Genomic DNA, 23,463 nt, shown 5'->3' with positions numbered 1-23,463 from the left:
TGTCTGTACCAGCCTATGGATTCCACTGAGTCAGATGTGAAGGCTATCCTTCTTGTCCTGTTGGCAGGTTGGGATTGGTAGGTCATGATCTTCTGGCTTTGTGGTCTGCAATCTTTAGGGGCCGTCGCTTGCAGTCTTCAGCCATCAGGATGGAGCATGATTTCGTGTTTGGTAATCCTTTGCTGCTGACTCTAGGTCACTGCAGCTCTTAACTGTCAAACCACAGAAGGGTATTTTCACCTGCTGCAAGAGGCCTGTCTTTTTGTATCGCTGGCACATATGTCCATCATTTATTTTTTCGCTACCTCTTTCCACATAAACCAGACATACCACAAACCCTTACACAAGCGTTTTCCTTATACTAAATTTAAGTTCTAAAGTCATGAGTTAAACATGTCTAAAATCATGAGACCAATGTCAAATACATTTTATGCTAAGCAATAAGAAATTGAAAATAGATGGTTAATTCCAAGTACTAATAATGACTCATCAAATTATAGTAAGAAGTAAATCATAACTAGATAAGCTTTATCATATTGGTTAAATCTTTTTATATATAAAAAGAGAAATAACAAAATAAACAGTCAAAGCAATTATAAGCAATAACAAAATAAGCAATTAAAGTAATTATAGTTACTGCAATACTACAATGTAATGCCCTATTTTGTATGAAATAGCTTTTTGGAGACTTCCAGATGATTCTTCTTTCTGTTATTACATAAATTCTCACCTCCTTTTGGGACCTTTAGCTGATTAACTGCAGAAGCTACTGAAAATGGTTAGAATTTTACAAGATCAAATTCAGGCCACAGAAATGCCTGTAGATGAATTCCAATTCACTAGAATTATGTCTGGCTCTAGTTTTTTCCATGGGAATCTTCTAGGTAGTCAATTTGCTAGTGTTTAAGATAGCCACCTTTGAGGATACAGTGAACTAGCCATGTAATGATTTCAGCTTGTATCTTCTGAGAAAAATAATCAACAAACTAGGAGAAGGATAACGGCAAAATAAAGTTTCTCAAATAGGTTTAGCAGCAGTCTACAGAAGCTGGTGAAATAGGGAGTAAATTATACCTTTGGCCACATATTGAGAAATTTATGTATGTTTTCATGCCAGTAAATTTTAAGCCTCTCTATCCAGTTGCAATATTTATTACTGTAATTTTTCATTTACTTGCAAGTCAGAACCTTTGGGAGTGAGCCTTGCAAAAATTCAGCAATTTAAATCCCCAAATAAATCATTTTTATTTGTTTATTCTTTCAGCTCTATCACACACACAATCCTTGCCAAATGGACCTGCAAAGAAATCTCAGACATGGTTATAATGAGCACAGTAACTGAGCCTGCATTTGTACTTGTTGTCAGGATTGTGATTGTCTTGGTGCAAAAGGAGTTTTGAAAACTTTTTTTGTCTCCCTCTGACACACAATTCAAATTAGTTAGCTATTTTAGTTCTTAAAATAACCATTTTTTCTTATTTATTATAGTTGAGAAATACAGTGCAGGTGGAGACATCATGACCCATTTGGGATATGAAATTCCCCATGATATTCAGTCTTGTATTTCAATGTATGATTATACTGATCCAAATGAAGTTTTTATTAGCCAGTCCCAAATTTCAATTTACAGTGAAGATATTTTAGTATCCATGACTTTATTTTCCCCCAGCGGTTCGGCAGCATTTGCACCTTCAGACTGACTCACTCAAGGAGAAATGCCAGGATGTTAAAAGTTAGCAATGTTAATTGCCATGCATGTTTAATTTAAAAGTCTAGAAACTGTGAGAGAAGCCCAGTTTTACTTACATGGCTCCTAAACACAAATAGTATCAGCTAAGAAAAGAAGTATAAAATCATAAAGTCTGCCATTCGTCCTGACCTCCTAAGAACTCTTGTTGCTCTGCCATAATTAGACCAGTATTTTTATTGGTTTGTTTTATCCTTGAAATTATCTCAAGTTAAAATAATTCATTTTCAAAGAAGATATGGGTTGGCATGTGTCCCTTCAAAGGCTATTTCGAAGTCTGTTCCCTGCCAGAGCCATTATCAGTTTTTCTTTTTTTGTCCTGACTGTCTCAACAAGAGAGCACAAAATACAGTTGCTTCTTCCTCTAATTAGGGTATGTGTAAATGTTACACTTAGATCAACCTTACTAGGTTAGGACAATATAAGTGGTGAGCTGTGTATTTGTTCTGGGAGTTTAGATCAGGCAAAAAATGGCTGGCCTGATCTTAGTTCACCTAAGGAGGTGCACTTTATAAATCAGGCTAACTTGTTCCTGATCTAACCCAATTGGGGTTTGGGGGCTGGACTTGATGATCTTCCGAGGTCCTTTCCAGCCCTAATGTCTATGAAATCTATTAAATCAATGTGTATACATGTTCAGAGCCCAGCCCTGGGATGGCAGAGGCCCTGGCTCTGGATGGGCACCCTCCTCGCAGATCCATCAACTGACCCTGGACCCACAAGCCTGCCCACCTCCCACGCCCCTGGAATGGGTCCCAGGAACATCTGCACACGTCCTAAGAAAATTACTTGCAGTGACTTATTTTAACCAGTTGGGGCAGATTCAGCCAATTAAGAATTCTGCACCCAATTCTATGTGGGTCTTATAACTCACCAATACACATTTCGATGTAGAGAATATGCAAGAACAGACCACCAAGCATTCTTATAGAAATCTAGCTAGCAGTATTTTGTATAATTTTGGGGTGGTTGTGAATTTTTAGTAAAACTTCTCTCACTTCACATGCATTATGACCACCAAAAAACTTAGGAAACGATAAAAATTAGTTGCTGTGAATTATTCTCCCAAATCCAATCCTGAAAAAGTATTGTATGCATAGGTGCAAAACAAATACAGACTGCAGTTCTGACCCCAAATACTGTAGATGTGTGCATATCATATTCAAGGTAAATAACATCTTTCCAAACAGGATGTGAAGAATTGCAGAAACTTGACCTGACAGCAAATTTCATCGGAGAACTGTCCAGTATTGAAGTCCTAAAACACAACATGCATCTTAAAGAACTCTTTCTGATGGGGAACCCGTGCACTGAGTTTGAAGGATACAGACAGTTTGTGGTAGCAACTCTTCATCAGCTAAAAGTATGGGGGTTTTTTTAATGTGCCTGTATCCAGCTGAGTTGCTAGAAGTATGGCAATCCTCTTTGATAAGAGAATATCAATTACTAGGTATATTCTTACCTACACCTTTTAAAATCATGTCTATTTATCTTCACTGATGACTGAATATACTGATGCAAAACAAAAATAATGGTTGTGGTAAAGCCTTACTCATTGTCTATAGGAAATTAAATTCTACTCTGAAGGAGAGCCAATCATATTAATAATGGAGTTGCGGGGTGTGTCAGCCATAATATATTCGTTAACTTTTACATTGTTTTTACTGGAGATCTTTGAGCCAAGTCCTGAGTCTTTCTTTTAGAGCATTTTAACCATGAGGAGGATAAATGTGCAGTAGGGCTACTACCTTTCTATAATCCATAGGAGATTTCTAAGTGAATGTCATGAAAGTAAAGGGTGCTGGATTAATAATCCTGGAGACTTTAATCAATTGCAAAAGCCTGCTGAAGTCAGTAGACTATAATTTGCAGACAGTCAAACCCAGATACTGTAATATCATACACGAGACTGACAAAAGCCTGTGATATTAAGAGTTGACAGTAATCAGAGCCACACACCACGTGATGCTTACTTGTTTTGATAGCTTCACAAAAGGTGGTGCCACTGCTCTAAATTGAAGGGTCTAGGATTCATACCCTGCTCCTTGTGTATTTTTGTGAACTTGCATAATGTCCAACTCTGACTTTTACTATCCAATGTAAGAAATGAAGCAAAAACCATAATAGCTCTGCTGTGTTAAAAACCATTTACTAACTGACTGAATGGAGGGGAGTCTATTGCTGCATAAAAAGATAGGAGAGCTGAAGCCTGTCTAGCCCGCCTCCCTCAGTGGCACCACACCTGCACTGCACCCACTCTCTGGCCCTTGTATTAATTTGTTCCTGTATTCGGTCTCCTTTTTCAAGAGTTTCACAAGCACATCCCCAACTATGTGCAAAGACCTCACATACCCTCCATGATGTAACTACAAGATACACTATACACGTGGCACTTAAGCCCAAGGCAAGCCTCACTCAAGCTGTGATAGCACCTTAAATTCCCAGGTGCTTGCAACAAAAAAGAACTATATAATTTTGTCTTGTTATAAATTGTTATGTATATTTCTTTAACAAGACAGATTCCTTTGCTGGTAGTTGTCTGCTAACTGATTGGATTTTGGAACATCCTTCAAGAGTTGTGACATTAAGTGGTAAATTTGCTCAGGAGAGATCGCTTAAGTTGTTGGAAATAAACATTTTGTGACAATATTTTTTGCATTATTCTGCATGGAAGTCAGCTTTTAAAGAGAAAAATAGTGGTAACAGGTAGAAGGTGATAAAAAGAGGAGTGATATTCCTGGGTTTAACTGTAAAAGGGCTTTGGATATATCACACATGTAAATTGAGTACTGTAAGGAACAACATGAGTTTTTTGGATACACTCCTTTACATGACAATTTAAACAGAGGCAGATCTATGCAACAAGTTATTCAGAAAAATATATTATACCAGAGAACTCCTCTTGGTCCATGGTCTACTTAAATCCCTGTTTAGGTATAGGAAGATGAACCCACCCTCATCCAGGTTTAAACAGAATAGAATGCAAAACTTGAGTTCCTTTTCTGTCTCTTTGGAGGTAATTCAGCTGTATGAGATTTGGTCATTACAGAATTGACTCAATTTAAAATGCAGCTTCAAGCCCTCAAAAAAAAAAAAGCTGTCTGCCTCTCTCAGCTATAATAACCTCTACAGAAATGTGTGTGGTATTTTCAGGAAAGGTTCTTTGGTAGATGTGATATCTTTTATTAGACCAACTGAGTAGCTGGAAAGAAGTTCTTAGCAAGGTTTCAGGCACAATCACTGATGTATATAAACTACACAATGGTAAGGGGTGATTGAAAGTCTCAAATTTTTAAACTTTCTAGTAAAGATGATCTAATAAAACTAACCTTGTGCTAAGTGGCTTTTTATTTGCATATAAAATTTTTGGTTATTTTGCCAAATTTGTCGTCTTTAATTTGTTTTTTGCTCTTTTGAGAAGTGCCTGGACAGTAAAGAAATAGAACGTTCTGAAAGGATTCAGGCATTGCAGAACTATGCTGAAATAAAGAAGAAAATCAGTGAGCAGGAACAGGCTTACTGCCTCAAAAGGGCCAGAGAAAAAGAAGAGGTTGTACAAAAAATACAAGAGAGGCAGAAGAAAAAAAAAGACAAACCTAACCCTGGATTTGATCGACGCTGGTACACAGACATTAACAACACCATGTATGTGAGCTAACAACTGTCCTCTTGGATTATTAGGATTTTTTCTCTAGATATATCAATTACTTGACACATTTTTATATGCCCCTTTTAAAATCACGTAGATTTATCTTCACTACTGATCTTACCTCCAATAATCTATTCTCTTCATACATGGGCATGAAAACTGGAGAGCAGAATTTTTACTTTGAAATCCCCTATTGAATTTCTATTTCAATTTGTGATAGCATTAGAAAGCTCTTTCTGTTCTGTTTCCATCAATGGGATGGAAAGCTTCTTTAGTACGAGAGCATTTCATAAATGGATATTTCCAGTTTAGTTGCCATTCATTTTGCTTATGAATAGTAATGTTGCGTCCAAGTCCCATGGAGACAGCACTGTGGAACTTTGGGCTCATAAGTTGCAATCAAATCAAAGCTTCAGTGTTCACCTCTCACATGGCCATAATTATTTTAGAGTATAATGGCTTAGGGTCAGATCTTAAAAAAAGGCCTCAGATGCTTCACATGGGACTTACATAGAATTTAGGTGTCTATTAGGGCTGTGCAAAGCTTTGGTCCCCTTTTTGATTCGGCCATAGAGACAGCTGTAAATGTTTTTTCTACATACCTCTAGGTAGCAGGGGCTCATGAGTGCTGCGATGCTGGGGTGCATGGAGTGCCCCACAGAAGCATGGAGGGCTCCCCAGCATGCTTGGCAGCAGACCCGGAAGTCATCCAGAAGCACCGCCAGTCCACTTCTGGGTCTACTGAGGAGCACACAGGGGCCCCCCACCACCCCCACCCAGCTCAGTGACTGGTGCCTCCTAGGTCTGGGGGGAGCACTCAAGGTCCCCCTGTGGCTGACCGCCAAGCTGGGAGTGTGCTCAGGGGGGCCCCCCTCAGTGTGCTCTCTGGCAGACCTGGAAGTGGATCAAAAGTACTTTCAGTCTGCTTTTGGGTTCACTGCAGAGCACTTGGAGGGTCCCCCCACACTCCTATGGGATGCTCCATGCACCCCAGCATCACAGCATTCATGAGCCATGCCCGGTACCTCGAGGGATCTAGAAAAAACTTTTAAAGCTGTGTCTGTGTCTGAATCACCATCAAATCTTTAGATTCAGATTTGGCCAAATCGAATCAGGGACAGTGATACAAATCAACAAATCAAATCACTGTCCCTGATTCAGGTTGAATCCAAATCAAATAGGGCCCGCTTTGCACACCTCTAATGCCTATGTGCAAAGCTATGATTGTGACAACCTCCATGCAGCTGCCGTCTAATCCTGAAACTGTCTAAACTTCATAGCAGTGCAGTTTTGACAATCCTTTAGGTTCCTGAAATTCTGCCTCTGGATATGCTCGTATCTAGTCCAGAGACTAGACATTCCTCTGCCCAAGTGCTTGGGGCTTAATCCAGTTGTTCCCAGAGCATATAACACCCATCCACAGGATTGGAATCTATAAAATGCAGGGGCAACCACCACTGCCCTTGAAAACACAGACAGAGGAAAAAGTGCTGGTGGTATTTCCCTTTTAGGTAATAGCTAGTGGTTAAACATGAGCTTAACTGTTAGGATACTCTCCTTGGAGATGGGAAATGTGGGTTTGCTTCACTTTAGCTTAGACAAAGAGAATTGAACTTGTCTCTCATGTTCTGGGCAAGTGCTCCACTAACTAGACCAAGGGTCATCAACTTTTCAATAACAATTGACTGAATTAACACAGCTCGGTCTTTATGCCAGGGGCAGCAGGCTAAAAGTGGCTATCGATGGAAGGAATCACTAGATCAGTGGTTCTCAATCTCTTTTGTACCGGGACACATTTGTTAACATCAATCACCAGTCTGAACCCAGTGCCCCTCATTCCCGACCTGCTTCCCCCCAACCCCAGGCCCCAGCCCTCCAGTATGTGAGGCAGGGGCTGAGTGTGGGGTGGGGGGACGGGCCCAGGCAGCCCCTCGCAGGTTTGAACTCTGCCAGCCTGCAAGGGAAGAGCCATGGTTTCCCATGTTTTTTAGCTTTAAAGGAGAGTCCATTTTTAAAGTTTATTGATTCTTTTTTTAAGTTTGTTCACAACCCTTTTATATATTCTTGTGATCCACTTTTGGATCATGACCAACGGGTTGAGAAACAGGTAGATGACACATTCTCCTGCAGATGTGCTTGGAGGGCTGGCTAAAGTCTTTCATGGGCCAATGTTTGCCTGCAGACCCTAGACTGCTGACCACTGAACTAGACTGTTTTGTAGTCTAGTAGAAGTGAGGCATCAGATCTCCCTTCCTGAGAAGAGTGATCCGTGCTCATTTCATTCCAAGAAAGGCTCTAGGTGCCTCTCCTCAAGAAACAGCTCTGAGCTGTATACTCCAAATGGATGGAGATACCTCTGTGCAGCCCTGAGAAAGTTCTTAAATTTTGCCTGTCAAGAGCATATCCTTAGTATTTCTCCATTGTCTAGCTGACTAAGCAGCTTGCAGTGTAATAAACTGGCTATTTTGGATGCTGTTCTGGGGAACTTTGCTCTCACCATGAAAATTTTGGCACTTCCTTTAGGTTCTGGATTCCATCCCAAAGTTCAAAGACTGAGGTGTTGCTCCTCACCTACCATTAGTAGGCTGTGTCCACTTCCTAGGTTTGATGAGGTCACTTTACCTAAAGAGACACATTTTGGCTTAGAATTTACATAACTAACAGACATTCCCAGCACTATTTCTGTCCTTTGAGTTACTCTGTTTTAGTACTTGATTTTCTCCAATGTCATTTTTGTTACAATGTCACCCAAATTTATGTCTGATGGATTAGTATTAGAAGATTGATTTGATTCAGGCTGAGTCATTGATTCTAGTCCAAGAAATCAGTAAATAAAATGCAACCAATTAATTACTAATGCAAAATAGAGTGCTTAGAGCCATCAGCCATGTATTTAATTTAACCAGTATCTGGGCAGAAGATTTGAAGAGAATCTGAAGATCTAATGTTGTAAGATTAAATCTAGATTAGGAAATCAGTAATGTCATGTTGGTCTGTCATAAATTTGCCATGGCTTAACTAATTTATGACTAGACTTTAAAAAGTCAAAATGACAAAATTGGATCAAGTACTGCAGTTTGGGGAGTCCATCAACTTCAAATATAAACAAGAAATGTAAATAAAACATTAAGAAAAGAGTAAGGTAAGTTACTTAAGTCTCTCAGGTTTCTCAGGTAGCCCAATTGTGGCAATTAATTATATTACTATATAAAGTGACTTGAAGACAGTTTTGTTGCAGTAATCCATCACTGCTACTCTTTCTGTGTTTCATGACATGCCACTCTATGTATTCTTTTCTAGCCCAGACCCTTTACAGGACAAAGAAAACCAGCAGCACACAGAAGAAGAAAATGAGTATCGGCAATGGGGAGCAGATGAAGACAATGAAGAGGACAGAGCATTTTGGGAAGAGCCCACACTATATACTCCAGAGTCAAGATTAGAAACTCACAGATATATTGAAGAAAAGCGTAGAGCTAAAGAAGATCTAAGGTATCTGTTGGGTTTTACATATTCTTTACATTGATTTAAGAGGGAGATTTTCATAGGGATTTTCAAAGGTATAAAGATGAGTTAGGGGGTGTAGGTTGTAGCCGTATTGGTCTAAGGACATAGGCAGACAAGGATCCTTGGGTGAATCTGGTACCTTTTATTAGACCAAACCAAATAGTTGGAGAACAGTTATTAAGCAAGCTTTCGGGTTCAAAAACCCTTCGTTAGGCTAAGGAAGTTTCAGCAGTTGGTGTGTGCTCTTCCTGGATGGAATGAAAAGTAAAGATGAGTTAGGCACCTTTTTCCCCCACTGTAAGTCAGTGAGAAGGCGGTACATAATTCCCATTTGTTCCTTTGAAAACGTTTTTGTAAAAATCTAACCAAACACACTTCTGAATAGTGCACTTTGCTTTCTTTTTTTGGATACCTAAGAATACCTTTTACTCTGCTTCTCTCAAAATAGATTTTTTAAAAATATAATTGTTTTCTTCTTTATTCAACCCCATTTTGTATATTTTAAAAGGTTCATTGCCCTCTCATCTAATACATTTGTTGCAGTTGAATGCATATTTGTACTGTTAAAAGCATTTACCATGAGGGTATGTGACATTACACAAATGCCCCCAAGGCTGGTCTATGAATTTTTTGCAGAAGCAGCACTTTGTACACCTTCTCTGTATAACTGGCTATACTCTACATGCATTTCATTAAGGAAGCTGGTCCTTGAGTAACAAAAACCTGCATATTACATATGCTCTTTGGTTAGGAGACTATGTCTTAAAATACGTTATTCCTGAAAAGTCTTCAAGGTTTTTTGGATGCGACTGGAACTCCAGATTGATAGTAATCTAGCCAGATATTTCACTAGATTTTATTTAGCAGCAGATCAAAATTTTCATATCTGGATACTCAAAGCTATATACCTATGTAGGTGCCTAAATATGACATTTTCCAGTTTTTTTAATGTTCCAAAGAGATGCAACTCCTACTAACTTGAAAGGGATTTTTGGGGACTCAAGTTCTAGAAGTCATCTACTTTCTAGGCGTCTGACTATAGATTCACCCAATTACAGGTCTCTTAAAACCCATGCTAGCCTTACAGTGGTTATAGTGGTTCTCAGCCTTTTTAGACTCAAGGTACACCCCTTTTAAACTCAAAGCAACCCTTGGAATATGCAAGCTCTTAGATGGCAGATGAGGGCTGGCTGTCCATTGAGCTGGAAAGACACATCTGCAGTTGTTCAGGGAGGCACCTGACCAGAAGGGGTGGGGCAAAGGGGGTATAAACTGGTTCTGGAGCCAGAGCAGGCAGTCTGGCCCTGATCTTTGCAGAAAAAGAAATTCCTGAAAACACAGGATGCAAAAAGAGAGGTGTTAGACCAAGAAGGTGCCCTGGAGGCTGGGGAACAATCATCTGGTAGGGGGTGGGTTTGCAGCAATACAGAGATTTGAGGTAGAGTTTGAGTTGTATTCTGAAGCAGTTTGCTTGTATTTCTGTTTCTGTTTTGACCGGAGGTTTGGGTGTGGCTACAGGGGCAGATTGAGCCCGTGGGTGGGGTGCTTGGGAAGAACTCCATATTATAAAGGGCCGAGGCCAGCGTAGAGCTGTGCAAAGGTCTGGGACCTGGTAGGTTGTATGGGGCCAAGCTAAGAACTTGGAGATTAGATATAGCAGCCCTGCAAGAGTCAAGGACTCAGTGGACTGAACCCAGTATACTGCCAGACGGCCAGGGGAAGGAAACAGAGTAAGACCTGTGAGGCATGGATGTTGCTATGGGGGCTACTGGAGGCCATGATTATAGTCCCTAAGGCACATTGAGGGCCAAGAGGTCAGGTTTAGGGTCTGTAGAACTACAAATGGTGTTGATAAAGCAGAGGAGCCCTAAGGACTCTGTTAAAGGAGAAGCACACCCTAGAGAAGGGCAGAGGGACACATTCAATCCTATGGGGAAATGAGTTTCACTTAACGGTGTTTTGCTTAGTGCTCTGTTTTTCTGGAACCAATTAAGAGCACTAAGCGGGGGTTGCCTGTGCTCGAGAGAAGCCCTGGGGACTGAGCCTGGGGATGGACAAGCCCCAAGGACTGGGCCAAGAGAGAAGGTACTAAAGTAGTTATTCTGGCCTGTAGAATCAGTTTTTCAAGGTTATCCTATTACCCTCAAGGCATGTCAGGATAGAGATAGGAGGTTAGTGAGGCTGGAAACTGCAACAGGTGAGTTTGATAGCTAGGAGCAATAGCTGCTACATGCAGACCCCCCTCCCCCCAAGTCTGCTACAGGTCCCCATAAACAAATCCAACTCATCTCTAACATCTAAATCTGTTTGTAATACACATTCTTTTGTTCTGAGTGAAAGGTGCGATGCAAACATAAATTGTTATCATCTGATCATTCCAATAGCAACTCTCATATCCATCCATGTGTTCTTCCAATCCCAGTATCACAGAATCATAGAAAATTACCGTTGAAAATTAAGGACTCAGGAGGTCATTTAGTTCACCTCCTTGCTCGAAGGCAGGACCATCTCCAACTATATCTCCCAGCTAAGGCTTTGTAGAGCTGGGTCTTAAAAGGCTCTTATAGGCAACCTTGTCTGCCTATATCCTTAGACCAACACGGCTACAACCTAAACCCATTGGCAACCTGATGCATTTTAAGAAGGCCTAGAATTAGATCTATTTTTCCCATGAGAGAAATGCAAATCCTTTCCGCCTAATATTACTAAAATTTCTAGCTGAACACAACAAAAATACATCATCAAGAAAACTGAGAAACAAGGATTTTTGTGAATGATACCTTTTATCGGCTCAATTATATGGTTGTAATAGACTTTTGAATGCTGTGCATTCTACTTTAGGTCACCTGGAGAAGTCTATCTCAGCTATGTAGTTGGTCCAATTAAAAGATATCACCCACAAAAATCCCTGCCTCTTGCATATTTCCTGGACCATCACAGCTACAGCATCACTCTGACACTACCATCAAGCACACTAATAATTCTAGATATCCGGGTACTTCTAAATTATGTTGATGTGGCCTGAAGCACCAAGGGGATTTGTATATTGCACTTATCTAAAGGTGCCCTGCAGTTTCACTGCTGCTAATTTAGTATGAAAAGGTGTCTGAAAGCCTAATTTTATTAGTAAGGTATATGACAGCTCTTGGAGGAGTAAAGCAAAATTCAGCTAATAAATAAATCAAAATAATTTTTTAAAAGTTTACCAGTATTCACTTTGGCCATGCATGCTCCCTTTTGTGGCGCTTACTTCAAAATGTTGACCAGCCAAGTCTTTAGCCTGGCAGAAAATTTTGCTTTTGAAACATTTTCTGAACAAATTTCAGAACTTCATGCCAAAATATCTGAAGATACATTTTAAATGAACTTGAACAAATATTTGCAGCAAAAATACTTATGCATTCATGCAACCATGTAACACTAATTACAATACCTAATTTATGTGACCAGTTACCACTAGCAACATGCTTCCCACTTAAAATATTAGAGATCAATTCATTAATAAAATAGATTTATCAGATAAATTTTAAGAAGTTACAAGTTGCTCTTGTATATTCTGGGAAAAGAAAAAGAGAATAAGATCCAATGAAGAAAGCCTTTACCGTGAATAATTTGCTCACTTTTATGCAGGTGACAGTAAACATGCTTTTCCAGTGCAAAAGATGCAATGCATAACCTGTGATGTTAACAAAATAACTTTCCTTCTTAAAATAAGAGGTTCACCATGTGCAAATTTATGTCATTTTTTTCTCAGCTTCACAAAAAGAACCAGAATATAAACAATAGGAAGAAACCCTTTCTTTTCTTTCTTTCTTTTAGGGGACACAAGAAGAAAGAAAAGCCACCTAGGACTTTGATCACCACAGAAGGAAAAGTTCTGAATATAAATGAACCAAAGTATGTGAGAAAAAACAACTCTGAATAATTAAAATAGTGATTTCCCTTTTATGATATACTTGACCATGTAACTGGAGATATATGATAACTCATTAATACTGTGTCTGTCACATTTTAAAATCCAGTGAAGTATTCTGTTCCTACTGGGGATAGAGAGTTAACCATAGCTATATCCTGAAGCTAGGGAACTAAAGAAATCTCAATTAGTACAAAAAGTGCTGAAGGGTGTGTTATTTAGTAACTTGTTCTTTGACATCTGAAGAACTAATTTTTCCATTAAAGACATCAGATGCATCAGATATGTTACTATTTCCCTTTCTAAGGAATGGATTTTCTTCCACGGGACAGGTGTCTGGTAGTAGAAAAGGATTAATTGAAATTTGACCACTTGAAAATAACTGTGCATTACCAGGAACTTTAAGTGCAAAAAGTATGTCCAACTAATGTTTCTGGTTGAGATCATTGCATTCACTGGTAGACGGTATGGAAACCTGGCAGATCTGGACTGAGGCTGTAATGGACTTCTGTTGCAGTGTTCCTTTTCTTTGACCAAATGGAAACTGTGGTCTACAGCAAGGGAGGGAGTGAAGCGCAGAGAAATTCATTTTGGTTTTATTGATGACACAGCCATTATATGATACTGAAACTTATTACGAAGAGTTCCCAAGGATATAAGCAGCACACTTCATTTGCAGCAGATTGCCAAGTACATAACTTGGTGAGGGAGGGGCCCTCCCTGGTGAGGGGGGGGCCCTCACTAACGAGGTGTATACCTCCATTGATCGAGATTGTAGGGGGGCTGTTGGGAAGGCCAAGGCAGAGATGGAACTGGGACTAGTGACCCGGATCGAGGATAACAAGAAGTCCTTTTTTAAATACATAGCGGGTAAAAAGAAGGTACTAAGTAACATGGGGCCTCTGCAGGATGTGCTTGGTAATCTGGTGGTAGCACCAGGCAACAAAGCTAATCTCTTTAACAGTTTCTTTTCTTCCATTTTTCTGAGCAGGGACAGGGACCCCCCGCCCAACTGGGAATCCAGATGGACCCAGGGGAGGTGCAGCCAGGCCCAGGGTCAGTGAGGACCTAGTCGGGGAACTTCTGGAGGGACTAGATGTGTTCAAATCAGCAGGTCCCAACCATCTCCACCCCAGAGTGCTGAGGGAACTGGCAGAGGTCATTGCGAGATCCCTGGCACAGCTTTACGAGCACTCATGGTGCTCTGGTGAGGTGCCAGAGAATTGGAAAAGGGCCAATGTGGTCCCCATTTTCAAAAAAGGGAGGAAAGAGGACACAGAAAACTAAAGGCCCAGTAGTCTTACCTCGGTCCTGGGGAAGCTCTTTGAGAAAATTATCCAGGAGGACATCTGTGAGGGACCAGCAGGGGAGATTATGCTTAGAGGCAATCAACACAGGTTCATTAGAGGCAGGTCCTGTCAGACCAACCTGGTTGCCTTCTACGACCAGGTCACAAAAGCCCTGGATGCATGTGTCACAGTGGACATAGTCTTTCTGGACTTTAGGAAGGACTTTGACACTGTCTCTCACCCCATCCTCATTAAAAAATTAGGCGACTGTGGTGTCGACGCCTACACACTCAGATGGGTAGCCAATTGGCTGGAGGGCTGCACCCAGAGAGTGGTGGTGGATGGGTCATTTTCAACCTGGGGGGACATGGGCAGTGGGGTTCCCCAGGGCTTGGTCCTTGGGCCCGCACTGTTCAATATCTTCATCAGCAACTTGGACAAGGGGGTGAAAAGTACCTTGCTCAAGTTTGCAGATAACACTAAGATGTGGGGAGAAGTGAGTATGCTAGAAGAGAGGGACAGGCTACAAGACTAGATCTAGACAGGTTATAGAGGTGGGAGGATAAGAATAGGATGGGTTTCAATATGGACAAGTGCAAGGTATTACACCTGGAGAGGAAAAACCAGCAGCATACCTACAGGCTGGGGAACTCCCTTCTTGTCAGCACAGAGGCAAAAAAGGATCTCGGAGTCATTATTGATTCCAAAATGGACATGGGCTGCCAATGTGGGGATGCAGTCAGGAAGGCTAACCACACCTTGTCACGCATTCATAGATGCATCATGAGCAGGTCCAAGGAGGTGATCCTCCCCCTCTATGCGACATTGGTCAGGCCGCAGTTGGAGTACTGCATCCAGTTCTGGGTGCCGCACTTCAGAAGGGATGTGGGCAGCATGGAGAAGGTCCAGAGGAGGGCCACTTGCATGGTCAGGGGGCAGCAAGGCAGGCCCTACGAGGAGAGGCTAAGGGACCTGAACCTGTTCAGTCTACACAAAAGAAGGTCAAGAGGGGATCTGGTGGCCACCTACAAACTTGCCAAGGGGGACCAGTAGGCAATGGGAGAGTCCCTGTTCCTCCGAACACTATGGGAGTTACAAGGAATAACGGCCATAAGCTGACTGAGAATAGGTTCAGGCTAGACGTCAGGAAGCACTACTTCACAGTCAGGGCAGCTAGGAGCTGGAACCAACTTCCAGGGGAAGTGGTGCTCACCCCTACCCTGGGGATCTTCAAAAGGAGACTGGACAATCACCTCGCTGGGGTCGTTTGACCCCAGCATTCATTCCTGCCATGGCAGGGGGTCGGACTTGATGACCTGCTCAGGTCCCTTCTGGCCCTACCAACTATGAAACTATGAAACAAGAGGTGTAGCTGTTTTTTGTGTCTTTTATTTCAAAGGGCGCTGCTTCTCCACTCAGCTAGAGCTCAGTCATCAGCAATCCCAGACTTGGATAAGTACTACTGTTTGAAATAAAGGCCTCACCAAAAAGTTGGAGTGCCTCAGCGGTCCTGTGGCTATATATCAACCCCTGACTAGTTCCTAAACCCTCATGTTTACAGGGGGCTAAGGAGCCTAACCCTGCAAAGAATCCAGGTTCACCTGTATAATAGGTCTTCTTCACTGGAATTCACTTACTGGGTTGACATGTGGCCAGATTGTGATAAGCATTTGTGCAGATTTGTTGAATGTACACAAGAAACTTGCATCTCCTCATTACATGGTATATGCAGTGGGCTATCACAGTGCATCTCTAGTGGTGCATAGGAAAGACACACAGAGCATGCCATTTGGAGAAGAGTTGTGCCTTCCAAGATGGATTCTTCATTGTAGAAGCCTGATAAAGCAAAGTCAGACTTTCTTCAAAGAGCTCTTGGAGGATCAACCATGTCTACATTCTTCATTAAAAAGCTGTTTCTTTGTTAGCTGCTAGTTAGGCTGCTACCAAGAGAACATTCTTCTCTCTCCCCTGCCCCGCAACTCTCCACGTACAGGGGAATTCTGCCTTTCAGAAAAGAGCCCCAGAAACATCTTCATGTCTCTTTTTCCATGAGCATATGAGATTTAGCAATGACATTTGTCTATATTATCCTATCTGCCACCTTCCTATCAAATGCATCCTGATCCAGACTGCTCACTGATGCAAAAATCTCTGCAGTCTGGCTGTATTAGACTAGAGAGGGCTACAAAATAAGAAATAATACTTATTGCCACATTTTGTATACTTGAGACTCATAAAAAAGTGAAAAATCTGAAATCCAGGATATCTGTCAATTTTTGATGGCCATGAGCTGTATTAGGTTAAGGGAATCAGGCTGTGTCATGAAACTACTCTATATTTATGACAGTATCTCACTCAGCAGTGGCTTTTATTTAGGGCTTTTCTGTATTCCATCATTTTAGAAGTTATTGCAATGGAAAAGAGAAGGTCTTCCAGATCTTTTTAGAAAAGGAAAAATTCCATACACATTATTATTAATATTATTCATTGTACTTTCCAACTTCTGAACATCCGAGCTTCTGTCACAGCTTTAACGATCACTCCAAATCAGAGGAAATTAACAGATCACAAGCAAGAGGGGGTTTCTGTTAGTTAGTATGATTTTATGTTCCTTATTTGTGACTAACTTTGTGCAGCTGTTAGAGATGATGTGTGAAAAAATATATGAAAATCAAGCTCTACTCTAGACTCTAGACATATATAATGCAGGTATGTGGGCGTACTGGATACAGCCACATTTTCTAATCTACAAAAGTTTTCACCAGCAGATGTCTCTCTTCCTGCATTGATAGTTGAAGTATAAAGAACCTGACCTTGCACTGTACTTTCAATTATGTTTTCAGTTAAAAAAAAGAACAAGCAAACAGAATAGTAAAACAGAACCCAGTTCCAACATCAGGTGTGCATGTTTGTGTAGTTAAGTTGCAGATATTTCTAAAAAGAGCATATGACATTGTCTAAATGATGCTTATATTAATCTAAAAAATGCCAGCGGTTGAATCGCTCCCTGCTCAAACCAATTTTATTTATGCTGAAGATGTTTCTTGTCTTCCTAGGCTTCATTTCTCTTTGAAAGATGATGAAGAAAACAACCAATTCATCCTAGATCTTGCTGTTTACAGGTTGGCATGATTACCTATTTTATCCCCTGTTATCGGAGGGTGTTTCTTGTTGCTGCCAAATTCCAATACATAGTATTACACATTCACCCTTCCCTATACACTAGGATTTTGTGAAGGGAACAAAGGGTGGGGAAAGAAATGAAATCTACTCTCAGATCTGTGGTTGGGATTTGGGGCCGCACAGACAATGCTTCTTGCTGGACTCTTCATAATGGTTTCCCTTTCTCTTTATCTTGTATTCATGCTCCTTCCCCTCCCTATTGATTGAATTTTGGTAGAAAAAAGCTTGAACAGATATTACTGGTAGTTAAATAATCAGAAAATGTTCTTTATTGAAAGATATTTTTCATTTACACTTATGGCAAGCTATCTTGCCACAAAACAGGTACATTCCAATGTCACTGAGTTATGAAAAATGATATTTTGAAGTTGTGGAAATGCTACTCTGGATTGGAGTAAGATTTGAGATCTGGCAAGTTGTATTATATGCTCTTCACTGAGGAAAGCAGCCCTCACAAAATTTGAAAAAAACCATGTAAGAGGTAAAGAAGGTCTCATAAAAGAAAAATGGTGAAACAGCTGAGCTGTGCCTTCAGGGCGGGGTGTAAAGAACAATAGTGGATGGATCACTCAGTGAGTAGGAGTTGTTAATCAAGGGGGATTCTGTACAGCTTGCAAGCATTATTCAACATTACTGAAATGTGAAAATGCTGACACTAGCATTGGTGGAAGTTATTTCTGTTCATTGATTTCCTGCAGACTCAGTGCAAAAAGAATTCATATTGCAAACTTACCAATTAAGCCTTTAGAAAGGAAAGTGGTGAGATAGACAATATTAAGTTGAAAATGACCAACATTCAATAGTGAGCAAGAAACAGGAATGGAAGCTAGACTAATAGAAAAAAAAACTGCGTACTTGGCATTAGGATTTCTAAGTCTCAGTATTAATAGTTAGTGTTTGTATCAGAGTAGCAATCCAACAGTCTAAAAATATTTTGGGCTACATTTTGCTAGGCGCCCTATACAAGTATACAGGAAGATATTCTTGTCCTAAAGAGCTTAAAATCTGTGATTATTTCATATAGCTTAATTACATTAGTTACAATAAAACAAACTGCATTTTTACAAGTTGGAAAATCATCAAGAATGGCTTTTGTAGTCTTGACTGTGTTTCCCTGCCCTCTGATATAGCATAAGGTAATTAATGTAAACTAAATGCGTTATTTCATTCTGCAGGCATATGGACACTTCTCTTATTGACGTTGATGTTCAGCCAACTTATATCCGAGTTATGGTGAAGGGCAAGGTCAGTATTCTCTTGTTACTTGAATTTGAAATTAACAATTCCCTTTTCTACATTGACAGTTATACATTCTCATTGCTTGCTTCTGGATATGTTAAGTCCCAAACTTTTTCCCATCAAAATCAATAGAAGAAAGATTGGACCCTGAAGCTGCGTCCAGACAACCCGTCTGCAGCATCACACACTCAGGCATTTCCTGTGCTGTTGTCTTGCAGCATGGTGGGGGGGAGGAGGGTTGACCCTGGGGAGATGCCAGAGTCAAAAAAACCTGTGCAGAAAAAAAGTGGGGCAGAGCATGGGGCGGCAGCATGCACCACCCAAAACCAGAGCCTAGCCAGCCAGAGCCATGCTGCGGCTGTAGGCGAGGCTCCCAGGGGCAGGAGCAACGCAGCTGGAGCTTCCCTGCCCCCCAGGACCCCAAGTGAGGCTGCTGGGGCCAGTACAGTTGCTGGCTCCAGCCTCCCCTACCCCACCCAGTATAACCTGCCCCATGCCAGAGGGTGAGCCGCACGGGTGTTCCCCACGAAACCACGTGTCCACGCCAGTTTGGACGTGACCTGAGAGGCTGATTCAGTGCCCAATTACGTTAATCAAACTTTCTGCTGATATCAGCAGACAGTAGTTGCATCAGTAGATTGTAACTTGATTTAAAAAAAATGCTCTAACAGAGTGGTCACTGCATAAATTTGAGTAGGGCTCAATGGATTTATTAGCTAGAAAACAGATGTATAGCTTTTTAAAATGTATTGTTCTAAGCTGTGAGTAACCACCCAGGAAAAGCTGGTTACTATTTTGCTGCTATCTGGGACCAGCCTATCAACTGTGGAGGTTACAGACGGGAAGAGATACAAAGCCTGATTCTTTTCTCATCTTTTTGACACCAATGTAATTTAAATTTTAAACAGAGATGATATGTTTACATTGAGCTAAAGGACACTAGAATTAGGCCCAGAATCTCTTTTACACTGGACAGAGTGTAGCAGAGATATATTCTGTTGAAAGTCATTTTAGCCACTCTTCTATTTCCTTTGGTTTTCATTAGTTATATTGTGATTATGTTTTTGAAAAATTCCAGAGTTATTTTCAGTTTAAATAAAAAGCCAGAATCCCTGCTTATAGCATTCCAAATGCGCAGACTGTTTCAAAATTACTTTATTACTAGAGTAGAGCTAATCTTTCTCATTTAATTCCTAATACAACTCTAGCATCATTTTAAAACATTCTTTAGAAATGTCACTTTTTCCAGTGACAGCAAATAAGGAATATATGTCTACTTTTGAAGGCTGTTTAACATGTAAATCATTTATTAGGATTAGTATTACTATACATAAAATGAGAGGATTTAGGCCTATGCTATCTGACATGAAATATGTTAGTCATATTCCTGTATGTGTTCTCTCTGGGTTAAAAAAATGTTTTAATATGATTTAGTCTATCCTTTTTTTCTTTTCTTTTAAAAGCCATTTCAACTTGTGCTTCCAGCAGAAGTGAAACCAGACAGTAGCTCTTCAAAGAGATCACAAACAACTGGGCATTTAGTTATCAATATGCCAAAGGTATGTAAAGTCTTTGGACAGGCAACATATAAAGGGTCTATAAAATGGGCTATGAATTGCACTGAAACATTGTGCTCACTCATGGATTTCAAGTCAGCATTTGAGGGCTTTCATCTTTTAAAAACAAGTCTTACATATATTAATTTTACAAGAGCTGCTTGAATGTATTTTCTTTTTCAACAAAGCCAGATTTATTTCAGATATAAATATTTTGTGAAATGCATTATTGTGGTACCATGTGAGAACCAGAGTGTTGAAAATGACTTTAGAATAACATGTGCAAAAAGAGATAAATACTTCAGAATATATGTATGATCCATGTATTTATGTACAGATGCATTATGGCTCAAATAGTCTAGTTGAGGGACAGAACAGGTAGGAAGCAGTAATGTGTGTTAAAGTTACCTACTCCACATCTTTGAGCTTAAGTTAGAGCAGCTGAAATGTAGGACAGTGAAGCACTAGATCGGGGACAGGCAGTTATTTCAGCTGGAGAGCCACTTAACGAGTTTTGGTGAGCTGTTGAGGGCAGCGAGAGTAGCCCCACCCCTTGCTACCATTTTGGGACTGGAAGTCCCACCCCCTAACCCCTGACCTTTGCCACTGGAAGTCCCTCCCCTTGCCCCAGAAGTAATCCTTTTGGGAGGAGGGTTGCCATCTTGAAAATCAGGGAAAAAAACAAATAAATTACAAAATATAAAACATCTATTATAACTTATTTTAATTGTGTTTTTTAAAATAGTTTGCCCTGATGTATGCATGTTTGTCTAGTGTATCTAGAGGTGATTAAATAATAGCTCAAAATACAGTCTAACTCTTGTATATTGTGGTGGGGGGTAACGGGGTGTATGTGGGGGTGTGGCTGAGGAGTGGGGGTATGTGTGTGTGGTGTGGGTATGGTGGGTGGAGTGTGTAGGGTATGTGGTTGGGGTGGGGGCTGTGGGAGGGTGTGAGTGTGTGTGAGGGTAGGGGGGGTGTGTGGGGAGGGGAGTTCTTGGAGTCCTTGGGGTGTGCGAGTCCCTGGATCTGTATGTGGTGACAGCAAGTGGGGCCAGCCTTGCCTGGCCCTATAGCGCACAGCTCCTGCACTCCCACCCCAGTCCCCAGTCACAGGTGGCAGCAGCATGTGGGGTCAAGGGCACCCAGCCCCATAACACTAAGCTGCCATCCAAGTCCCCAGCTGCACATAGTGTCAGGGTGCAGGTGCAACCCCACCCAGCCCCATAGCACTCCCACCCCAGCCGCATGTGTTGGCAGCATATGGGCCTAACCCCACCTGTCCTCATAGTGCACAGCTCCTGTGCTCCCGTCTGAGTTCCCCACTGCACATGATGGCAGGGTGCAGGGTCAGCCCCACCTGTCCCCATAGCGTGCAGCTCCCCATCCCTGACCCTGGCCCAGCAGGGTCCTTACCTGAATATCCAGTCTCGCAGGCAGGGAAACTGGAAACAGCCACGGGGTCACCAGGCAAAAGCTCTGCCAGGCAGAGGCTTCTTGTCTCTGGCACCCCTGGCTTGGGGCTAGTGGGGCGGCAGGCCAGACTGGAGGTGGCGGGGGAGGTAATTGCTTAGCATCCAGAGCTGCACCTTCTGCATGGAGGTGCTGGCTTGCAGAGGGGCAGCCCAGGGCCAAGGCTTACAGACAGTTTACAGAGGGGCCCCGTGGAACAGATGGAATTGCTTGGCGGGCTAGATGCATCCTGTGGGGTGTATTTTGCCCACTCCTGCACTAGACACTCTGGCTATGCCCTTCCAGTTTCTGAGGTGATGACCAAACCAGGTATGTCAGCCAGGTACAAGTCAAGACACTTCCTTTTTCAAATAGAATCCCAGATGCCCAATTAGTGCAGCTTTTCTTTCCCTTTTGCACTATGATTTACTACTGAAGAGATGTTACTAGTAGCTGAAGATCTGTTTCTATATTTGATTCTTTTTAGTGATAGTGAACTATGGTGTTAAAACAACAGTATTTTTTTAAAAGAGTTTTACCCTAACAAAGTACTTTTTAAATGTTTCTTTTTTTCCCTTCTGGTTCCATGCCTTGTGTTCAGTCTTTTTCCTTCAAGTCCCATACCATCTGTCCTCCCCTGCCTGGACAGCCTCTCATTAAATCACATTCTGTAGCTCTAACAACAAGCTTGCAGCTTCCCCAGTAGTTGGAAGCATGCCTAAATTTTCACTCTTTTGATCAAGATCCACATCTTAGCAATGTTCAGAATTCACTTATATAAGAGTCTAGCAAAGTTCTGCTTTGTTAAATATATGTCTTTGAAATGGGTCTGACACTTGGCATCGTGGTATCATAGCTAATGTTTTCTGAATGAATCTTGCATATAGTCCATTGATCCTTCGTCTAACAAACTAGCAGGATTCTATCCATGACTGAGTACTGTCACTACTTGCTCTACGTTTGCAACCATGACAGCCCAACTTAAATATCCTTGTCAAGTTTGTTTGTGAGCTGTAGTTGAGTGAATTAGGGTGGAGCCACAAAGGGCGCGTCCACACATGCAAGCACATGTGCTTGCAGCAGCTCAAATAGAAGCGGTGCAAATCTGAGCCAGAGCTTTTTGCCTCAGTGCATGTGCCCAGACATGCACTTTGGTGTGGGGCAAATTGTGCCACTTGGGGCAAAATAACTCTGCCTGGCTCCTCCTGGATCTGTATATATATATAAAGAGAGAGAGAGAGAGAGAGAGAGTGGTTCTTTGTTTTAATAGTGGAGGAACATGGATTTGGGGGTATTTTACAGAGTGACTGGAATTTTTTTATCAGGGATTGTTCAGGTTTCCAATAGGGAACACCAGAATTCCTGGTAGGGAGGCCAGTGGCAGGACCCTGCCTGCTCAGAGCTGGCACCTTGGACCCAGCTGGCTGTGGCTGACCTCCTGGCCAAATGGGGCCAGGAGGACATGTTTGGACAGTTCAGAGCAGGCCACCACACCTGGAACATCTTCCATGCCATAGCTGCCCAGATGGCCGGGCAGGGGGCACACATGGCAGTAATGCCGTACAGAGGCCAACCCTGCAACCACAGCTGGCCTAGAGGGGCAGATGTCTCTACTGGCTGTGCAGTCCCCATCCGGGTCTGGCAGGTGCGCAGCAGGTCACAGCCAGGCAGCAGCCCCCGCTGCCAGACTGCTGCAGTGGGTAGAGGGTGTAGGGAGCTCTCAGGGATGCTTCAGCAGTCCAGCTGGCACAAGGGGTAGTGTCCCCAGGTACCAATTGGCTGGGCCCCAGAAGCTCCTGAGAGCAAGTAGCCCTGAGCTACTTGCCAGGGCGGCTTTTTTATACTGCTGGGGACAGCACAGGTGCTGGCCCTGGGCTCTAGCTGCCCCCCCCCCCCCCCCCCCCCCCCCCCTTTTCTCTGCGGGCAGG

General features: G+C 41.9%; 1 protein-coding gene across 10 annotated transcripts in view; it reads left to right on the top strand.

The window, feature by feature from the left end:
- The window catches only part of LRRC6 (leucine rich repeat containing 6), a 95,874-nt gene that overhangs the window by 51,299 nt on the left and 21,112 nt on the right, over positions 1–23,463 (top strand). For 9 of the 10 annotated variants that reach the window (XM_025202094.1, XM_025202091.1, XM_025202093.1 and 6 more), the window contains 7 exons: positions 2,938–3,110; positions 5,166–5,392; positions 8,697–8,888; positions 12,723–12,800; positions 17,162–17,227; positions 18,464–18,533; positions 19,991–20,086. In XM_025202094.1, the coding sequence (XP_025057879.1) occupies positions 2,938–3,110; positions 5,166–5,392; positions 8,697–8,888; positions 12,723–12,800; positions 17,162–17,227; positions 18,464–18,533; positions 19,991–20,086 (902 nt within the window). The remainder of the gene's footprint in view (positions 1–2,937; positions 3,111–5,165; positions 5,393–8,696; positions 8,889–12,722; positions 12,801–17,161; positions 17,228–18,463; positions 18,534–19,990; positions 20,087–23,463) is intronic. The other variant, XM_025202092.1, reaches the window with a different exon arrangement.

Source organism: Alligator sinensis, unplaced genomic scaffold (genome assembly GCF_000455745.1).
Source record: "Alligator sinensis unplaced genomic scaffold, ASM45574v1 scaffold651_1, whole genome shotgun sequence".
In the NCBI taxonomy this organism is placed as follows: Eukaryota; Metazoa; Chordata; order Crocodylia; family Alligatoridae; genus Alligator; species Alligator sinensis.
Note: the sequence above shows the minus strand (reverse complement) of the source record. Positions and strands in the feature narration are given on the sequence as shown.